This window comes from Anneissia japonica, unplaced genomic scaffold, assembly GCF_011630105.1.
Source record: "Anneissia japonica isolate Jap-2015-1 unplaced genomic scaffold, ASM1163010v1 scaffold987_len1640505_cov201, whole genome shotgun sequence".
NCBI lineage: Eukaryota > Metazoa > Echinodermata > Crinoidea > Comatulida > Comatulidae > Anneissia > Anneissia japonica.
Window position 1 is genome coordinate 605,815 of NW_022714175.1, and position 9,342 is coordinate 615,156.

General features: G+C 35.4%; 1 protein-coding gene across 3 annotated transcripts in view; it reads right to left on the bottom strand.

The window, feature by feature from the left end:
- Window positions 1–2,529: 2,529 nt before the first annotated feature.
- Window positions 2,530–9,342, bottom strand: part of LOC117108973 — a 12,154-nt gene continuing 5,341 nt past the window's right edge. For 2 of the 3 annotated variants that reach the window (XM_033251179.1, XM_033251177.1), the window contains exons 2-3: window positions 3,968–4,439; window positions 2,530–3,447 (exon numbers count right to left, since the gene is read on the bottom strand). In XM_033251179.1, the coding sequence (XP_033107070.1) occupies window positions 2,764–3,447; window positions 3,968–4,339 (1,056 nt within the window). In that variant the 5' untranslated portion in view covers window positions 4,340–4,439 and the 3' untranslated portion in view covers window positions 2,530–2,763. Of the gene's footprint in view, window positions 3,448–3,967; window positions 4,440–6,303; window positions 8,248–9,342 lie in introns of those variants that run through there. The other variant, XM_033251178.1, reaches the window with a different exon arrangement.

The following is a 9,342-nucleotide window of genomic DNA, read 5'->3' on the forward strand; positions in this document are numbered from 1 at the left end:
GGATAGTTGAGTACGGTAGACCTCTCAAGGATGGAAGTAAATTGAACAGCAGACCTAATTGGCCATCGTTATAAAAACAACCCAAAACGCGTGGGTTATGAACACGTAGCCTATGTAATCCAGTGAATGGACAGACAGAACGTTCAACACAATAAATTAATTTCATTTAAATAATTAATTAAAAAATATATAAATACAGACTTGTCGGGCCTAATGTCACTGAACGCGACATGGACTTTGCTTTAACCAATCTCCTCTGACCTATTGCATTTACATAGCATTTAGATTTATTCCATTATGTAATTTATTTTCTTTAATTTTAATGATGCCAATTAAGAATACAACGAAGAAAAAAGGCACACCGATGTTATGTAATGGTGCTTTGATTGCTCCTATTAAAAAAAATTGACTCTCAAGTCGAGGACTCCTTTTATTACAATCATGGACCTTTTAATAAATAGGTCCATGTCCATGCTACAATGGCACAATTTTCCGGCAGATACACTCACTCACTAGGCCTACTCACTCATTGTAACGGTAGGCCTACTCACTGGGATGGTTTTGACATAATCTAAACGTTCATGCACTTCTGTTTTGAGTCTGGCGTATTGTTGTATTGAGGTTAAAACCAGGCTTCTAACGCTCTCCCTAAGCCATGCTGCATACATCTTCAGCTAAACATCATTGCCACCAGTAAGAATTAATATTACATACAATTATCTGCATAAAAATATAATTCAACCAAAACCTACCTTGTGACAACAAGGGAATGTATCGATGCATAGCATATTGAATTACACTCCATTCATACACTGTCTCCGATTCTACATAAAATGTACATTGCCGGTAAAATCTCGAAAAGTCACATAATTGTTAATGCATTATTCGATTGGATTTTGTTGAATAGAAATAATAGAGGACTAAACTCGCGTATCCCTACATGATTGAATGCTCCTAAATATTTGTTAATTGCTATTCATGTATAATAGGCACATGGATAGAATCTGTGAACAGCGAGTATATCACTGCTATAATAGGCAAACCATTAGTGAAGATATAATAGGCCCCTACACATGATGTACCGCATGTCGTGTTATGAAGCCTGGCCATGGAATAGATTGATTTGGTCATCAGCAAAATTTGTCACTTGCTTGGATTTGAACTTATGCCCCTGGGATTGGAAGGCAATTATCCTAACCGAGATGTGATCAGATGAGACTAAGTGAGATTATTGAAAGCCATAGGCCTAGCCATCATGTGCGAACAGCGGCGTATATATTTGAGCATAGCTAACTTGGTGACCAAACATTCGTTCAACTATTTTTTACAAGTCACACCAACAAACCACCCCATCCCCGGGCTTGGTGCTTCCATGGAGGTATATCGAACGTCGCATGGCCCATTCATAGGTTTTGTAGGCCTGTCTGATATAATGATATACTGTAGTTTCCGGGACCTAAATAAAGGTCCAACTACAATTAAAGCAGAGCATCATTAGACCATATTAGACAAAACTCTAGTGAAATTGACCTCGGTTTAAGCCACAAGACGATGAAAATAATGACGACGACGTTGATGATAAAAATATGTAGATTATTTTGATTATGAAGATGTTTAAGACGAAAGACGATGATGTTGACAGAACTCATAATCTTGGTGTCGTTGGAAAGACGAGAACATCATCTTCACGATACTCATAACTTTATATCAGATTTTTTATCTCTATTCACGTTATTTTTCTATCTCAAGCCGTGCACATTTTTTAAATTTTGTACATGGGTTATTTTTTCCTCTTTGCCTATTCTATAAATTATATTCTGGTTGAAAACAAAAGTAATGGAGGAGCTATACTTTTTTTTTTATTTTATTGAACGTTATTATTTTAAATCATATAAAAGATACACCTGAGTGAAAAACTTCCTGAAAGTATTTTCAAAATTGCTTATTTTGGAGAAATTACAAATTCATCGAAAAGTAGTCCATGTAGGCTTATTAGTTATTATTTACCAACGGCTTGGGAACAAAATATGTGTAATCTAATGTGTTATTCATCCGAATACCACATTAAAATACAGATATTTTGTTCCCAAGACGTTGGGAAGAAAATAAGTGTATTCCAATGTGTTATTGATTCGAAGCTTCAATACAGCACATTCAACATTCTGCTGGTTGTTTCGCGCGGGAAGCTTGTTCTTTCATGGTAGGATTTTGAGTTTAAAAAGTCTGCTACACCGTAGCCGTTTTGTAACTTAGCGTACATACAGTAATCGATCAACCATCCCGCTTAATGGTTTATATGGGAAATATTTTAAATATTGAGCTTTACACTGGCGTTTGTTCGTTCGTTCATATTACAACATGAAATAAAATTTGGTATTGAGAAAATCCCTCCATTATTAGAAACATTAATGTGCAATCAGTTGTTGAGTATATCGTTTCGTATTGAAAATCAGGGGCGGCGCCAGGAATTCCTCGACTAGGGGTCCGAGCTCCCCGACAAGGGGTCCACTCCCCCACCCCAGTCGGTTTTCTCGTGCCTATTAGGCCTATATAATATAAAGTCAAAATAGATGTTTTGGCGGAGAGTAGGGGTCTAGTCTACAGACTGGTTTCGATTACTAGGTCGTACATCTGTAAAATTGTTAACTTTCAGATTTCTTAGTATTTTCGAAGTACTGTAATTCATTCACTTATTTGATTTCAGGTGGCAATTTTATAACTAAGAAATTCCTCTAGGGCCTGATTGAAACGTGTGGTTCATGATTAAAGTATCTTCATGTCCAAAAATGTTACACTGCCGTTGGCATCAGAATCAAACTTCGTTTTATCTCGTTCAATTTTTTCTAAAAATGATTGCACTTTCCTCCTTAACATTCGATCATGATCTGCTTTTAATACTGATTTAGCTTCAAGCCATTCGTTCCGGCGATATTCTCTATCCGCTGACGCAATTGCGTCTATGTGTGTCAACTGAGTTAATTCTCGCCTCGATCGATATCTGTGACCGTCTGCTTTTGCCGTATGAGGGCGTGCATTCCGATTGCTTTGGTTACTGGTTAATGATGATCTTCGCCCTCGTGCGTTATGTCCTGTAGATGTTTTAGGGCGAACCTTCCTCCTGGTGGGGATATGCTCCCCCTCTTTTGGATTAGTCGTGGAATCACTTTCATTGTTATTGTTTAAATTATGAAAAGTCTTTTGTCGACTTAATTTTCGGTGTTTATTAGTTGCACCATTTGTCTTTACGTCGTTTGTGTAGGCTTCATTAAATACTTTAGTTGACACTGGTCTTGCACTTAGAGGAGGGTTAATACCGCGTCTTCTCAACCAATAATTATCATAGGTAGACAGGCTCTCAGTTGATGTCGAACCCCCGGGAAATCCGGGGTACACGTATGGGTTCGCAATGAGTGCTTCTGGTGGCCTTGGTTCGCTCTTTGGCAAGTCCTGCAAAAAAAAATTGACAACGAACAATTTAGTATTCCTATGGTACAGAGAATGGTAAGATAAATCCCGTTTCTTTTTTTTTTTTTAATAAATATTATTTATACTATCTTACCTCCCCACCCCCGGGATGCATACTTTGATTGTAGTTAATGATCTAATATAAATTTTCAATCAATTGTGCATTCGATTTCCAAGTTCTTTCGAATGTTAATCTTTCCATTGACCTACCTAATTACGGCAAAAGCCTAAGGTTTAATGTAAATAAGTGAATACGTTGAAGAGAATTTGGATGTACTGTGTGTTAGTGTGTTAGGAAAACTTCTTTTAGGGCTATTAGCCGCAATATAATCATAATAATTGGTCGATTTCTATATGTATGTATATATAAGGTATTTAGTGATAAATAAATACAATGCCCGATTTCAATTATCACTACGACCACGACTCTATTCCAGAGATAGTTTATCATAAGAATTAAAATATATTTTCCTATGCTTATCGACCATTTATTTAATTTTACCTTATCGTCGTCATTGTCACTTTCTGCTGAATCTGGTTCAGAAATTGATTGTAATGATTTGAAAAATATTCGTTTGTTTACTCCACTGATAACATTTTCAAGGGTAGCCCTTCGGAGTAGTTTCTTCTGATTCTGTAATTTCCGAAGGGTCTTATCCACAGTCTTAAGTTCATGTCTGCTATCTGCTAGCATACGGGTTTTTTGGAGATTAAGCGTATCCATGGCTTCCGTCAATCTTTCATCCTCTTCCTGATTGGCTAATTTTGCCATGCTGTCATCATAGTAACCTATACCCCTTCCTTCTTCTGTCGGCATATCTTTGCCGGTTTTAACCTTTTCGACGTCCAGGCGTCCACGAATGTCGAGAGACATGGCGATCGTCTGGTGTAACAAACTGTAAAACGATAGGCCTAATAGGTTTGGATGGCAGTGTTCGTTGGTCACGTGTCAGCTAAGTGCCATTCAATGGCATCTATAAAGAGATATAACAAATTAAACTGACGTTAAATGAACAATGAACCCTCTACTAAGTTATCCATTTTGGATTTTATTTTTTAATTTACACTGTTGGAGAAAATGTTAACGAACAAACTCATCAGCAAATGCCTTAAAATCAAAATAATCCTCAACAGGACATTCGCCGCTGTTTATACAGCCAGACCGACGCGAATCCAGAGAACGCAGAGCGGCGAAACAATCCGCAGACAGCACGAGTCGTCAAGCGCTGACAGCACGCTTGAGCCTTTTAAAACTGTGCGGACAGACGAGCGTACGACGAATAGAATAATGTGCTGTGGAACTGTCATCGACTATTTTTCTTCTCCGTGTTTCAAAGTCGTCGTGTCTATAAAATTAACCCTAATGATGCAGTAGGTGTGGCGAACATTAACCTACTAACTGACACTCGACTAACAAAAACCTCAATATCGATGGATAGACGAATGGGTGAGGAGTAGGACCTAAAATATCTTTCGAAGGTCTAGGTTTTGGTAGAGACTATCTTAACTAATTACCCATTAAGCACCAAGGAGACCATTCAGTAATAATATATTAATCCACAAAGTTTACATCCATTTGGCAGGTCCAACACTGATTATTTGTTGTCTTCATTAAATCTTTTCATAAATTCCACAATCAATATTTGTGAATGGATATTTCGACAACCTTGTTCGTATTGACTATTCGCACGCACTTTCCACTTGACTGGTTATGTTGAATAGGCAAAATGTGTAACGGTTCCTATATTTAGGCCTACATTTAATTAACATTAATGTATTTTATATATGGCAGTGGTCCAGCATGTTTGGAGAATTGTTTAAGTTCCTATCATAAATATACACAGTATTAGTGCACGAGCGAGTGAGACTTCCGTAATTATTCCTAGACATAGAACTTCCATCGGCAAGAGTACTTTTCTTTTAAAATCACAGGGGGTTATTGGCTTAGCAGAATGGAACAAACATTCAGCTATCACTCAGAAAACTTCCAGTATTTTACATTTTAAACGTATTTTTAAGAGTAATATGTTAAATATAGTATTCGAAATGATTAATAATTTATATAACACCATTTATTAGAATTTTATCATACTGAAAAAATTATTTTTATTGTTTTGAAAAGCGTTTTGTGTTAGGACCACTGTAAATTAGTTTCAACTTTTTTGTGCTGTCTTCGGAATTATGTTTTAACATGTTGTATTGTGTTGTATGAGTTCCTAACAAAGTCAATCAATCAATCAATTGACCTTCTTATTATTTGGCTCCAGTGTAAATTGATGTACATCTTCACAAATATGTGCTACTACCGTACAATCTATAACATGGTATGCATTCATTCATTCATTCATTCATTCATTCATTCATTAAAATAATTCAGATATTCTTCAGCCAAGATATACAGTAACACATATAAATGAGCTGTACTATGACCTGAATTTTAGACGATAATTACAGAAATCAAGTTGTATAGCATTAACAATAATATTTAACTTGGACTGCTCTTCATTTATTCAAGTGCAATGGGTTTGAAAATGTATCGGGCCTATGTCTGCTGCAATAATCATGCTTATTAGATCATTACAAATATGATCATCAACATTAACATCATTATTAATATTACTATTGTTGGCCTACGGTATTGTATTATATTTGATAACAATAATAGTAATAGCAACAATAATAAAAACGCTAATTATAATTATAATAATAATAATCACAATGGTAATAATAGCTTCACAATAATTCAAATAAAATAAAGTTCAAACTCAAATTCGAAATTAACTTCAAATTCAAATTCTTAACAATGAATTAAATCAGTTGTATCAGCATTCTACTTACCAGTAGGTTGCACTACATTTGAAATTCAATGTGCAATCGACAAAATCCAACATAAAAATAATAGCTCCCGATGCTAACACTAGTTCTCTTAAAACTTTACTGATCCCTCAACCAAGGAAGATACCTCATTGGCTCTACACGACATGGATACACTCACCCTGCGGTTGTACATAGTTTGTACTAGCCCACAACTAAAATATATTCCAAGACCTTGACTCCAGACCTTGGCTTCGTATCGATCGTCGGCGCCGTTACGTAGGCCTGCGATTTCGAATCAGATCGATAACTAGACACAATATGAATCTTACCCGACTGTCCGATGCTTTGTGACACGTATGTCACAGAGATTGCAACAAAAAAGTTGGCTCTCTCGTTTGTTTAAGTGATAAGTACAATTTGTTTGTTTAACAAGAGATACTAGTACATCTGATGAAGCTAGCGAAAGCTTGTGTTCCAATACATTTTGTTAGTCTAAATAAGGTACTACTGTATTTATTTCATTTGGATTTCATGCTACTGAATAATACGGTCCCAACTTCTATTATCTCTTACAGTAATAGCGCTCAGATTAAAATTACATTACCATTATGAAATCCTGATCATATCAAACTATAATAAGTGATAAGTTTACAAGTAGACGTAGGTTAGTCAATAATGATCTATACTTATAGCTAGGTATCGATTGCTTAAAGTTTGCTTGTTTAGTCACTGATCATAGGCCTATTACTGCAGGCGTTAAGTATGAAATTCATCACTGATAATACGGTAAGCATGACGTAATGGATTCAAAATTATCCTAAATAGAACTCACTAAGATTGTAAAATCTTGATAATTAATAATATAAACAATAATGATAATAACAAAGAAGAAAATAATAGTACCAGTAATAGTACCAGTAATACTTAGTAATAATGGCTATCCATATTGTTAATATTCACATTACTTAATTTCATCATTATTTTAAAACAATAACAATTGCGTGTAAACCGGAATGAAAGTTTTAATTTGTTAGAAACATGTTATACTTTATGCATTCAATCAATCAATCAATCAAAAACTTTATTTATTCTCGAAATTGCAAGTACAGTAACATATATATATATAAACAATTATATAAAGCACAATAAAACATTACAAAAGACTTGTTCGATCAAGTCTTTCTTCAATCTTCATGAATATGAATTGTGCAATTAACAGAACCCGTGGCCTACTGACCTATTCTCCACTTGAGAAACATTGAATGATGTTATCTTATAAACATTAACATGATAAATTTAGTTTAATAGCATCCGATAAAGGATCTACACATCGGTGTTAATATCAGCCACCTAACTGGGGTTGTTATCTACCAAATGATATTGTGTAGCCTACTTAAGTTCATAAATAAACATACGTATCAATCGCGGGTGTATGTTAATGTCATTCAACTCACTAGTGTGTTAGCACCAGCTACTGTGTAGGCCTACATAAACATACACATCTATCGCTATTATGTGTGATTTATAACGATACAAGTGAATGAGGGTCCATTTTTAGCCCTATACATTTATTTGCCTATGCACTCCCTTTATCATTTTGTATCTTTTCGAACATGCTACTTCTCGCTCACGGCGAGTACCATACCACTAGACCACGGAAGCATGTGAGTATATCGCTGATTCCATCCAGCAGGTACCCTGATCATGCTGACTACCGGTGGGCCTACACGTCATGTTTAACGCTGAAGAAGCCCTGGGTACAGGGCGAAATATACGTTTTTCAATAAAGATATATATTGTATGTTTGTAACACGTCAACCTTTTATCATTTATTTTCGTACTTGACTCAAATGTTATACTTATTTGGAATATACGTGCAACTCATCATTATTTTTATGTCAACTCCCCTATATATAGGCCTACATATATCTTTATTTTTATTTATTGAATTCGGTAACTCAAGACAAATAATAAGGTGGACTGGCGATTCTAGTAATTAAATCGTTGGAACGGTGTCATATAAAAATATCCACCAGACCTCCATCATTATTATGATCATCACCATGTTCCTCATCATTACTACTGCAATATTAATATTATTATCAGATAATAATAACTCACATCGAAAAAACTACAGATACATACAAATTACTTACCGGTCAAATATCAGAAATGTTTGTTTAGCGGTGTCTACTGACGATGCACAAACACATTCTGAAAATGGCTTATTAACTCAGTGCCTTGTTACTTACCTCTGGTACTTAATTCAATGCATATTTTTTCGTCCGACTTCCTTCTAGTAGAGGTGAAACATACCATAGGCCTACATGCCCTTTATATAACTTTTATCTATTGAATGTTCTAATGTAGGGAACGAAATAATGTAAACGGCTGCGTTGAAAAGCGATAAAATACGACATTGACGCAAGTTTATGATCATCTATGAGGGAGACATGGATGTCTATTTTATTACCTCCCTGTTACGATAAGGGGAGGTGAGAAAATAGAATTTTGAGCTCGAATTACGTGTTTAAACAACTTACCACAAATGAATATGTATTAAGCCATCGTCTATGTTTCTAAATCAACTGCGATAAATTTCAAATCTTTATAAAATACCCAACTTGACAGAGACAATAAAGTTATCTTTTGCGTAGAGACCCACAATGGAATCAAGCTTCAGCATAAACATGAGGGTTTATCAAGTGTGAGCAAGTTGGTACGGACAATAGAAGACCCAATGTGGACAGGAACCGTTTTATTCATAACACGTGTAACGCGAACCAGGACCGCAAACAGTAACAATAAAACACAGCGTTGGTAAATGTTTTCATGAATATTATTATGTGTTTGGATTCAATTATTTTACTGTCATCACATAGAATGTCGTCCTCTATATTTGACACCTGGCAAAATTGAATTGGGGAAGACGTTTGCTATTCTTTGTCACATCAGTATAGACCGGGAGCCCAGAAAATTTAATCATGTGAAAAGAGACAAAAGGTTTGATGGTCTGGTCATGATAGTATAGGGCCAAGATAAAATATTCAGTATTGCTGC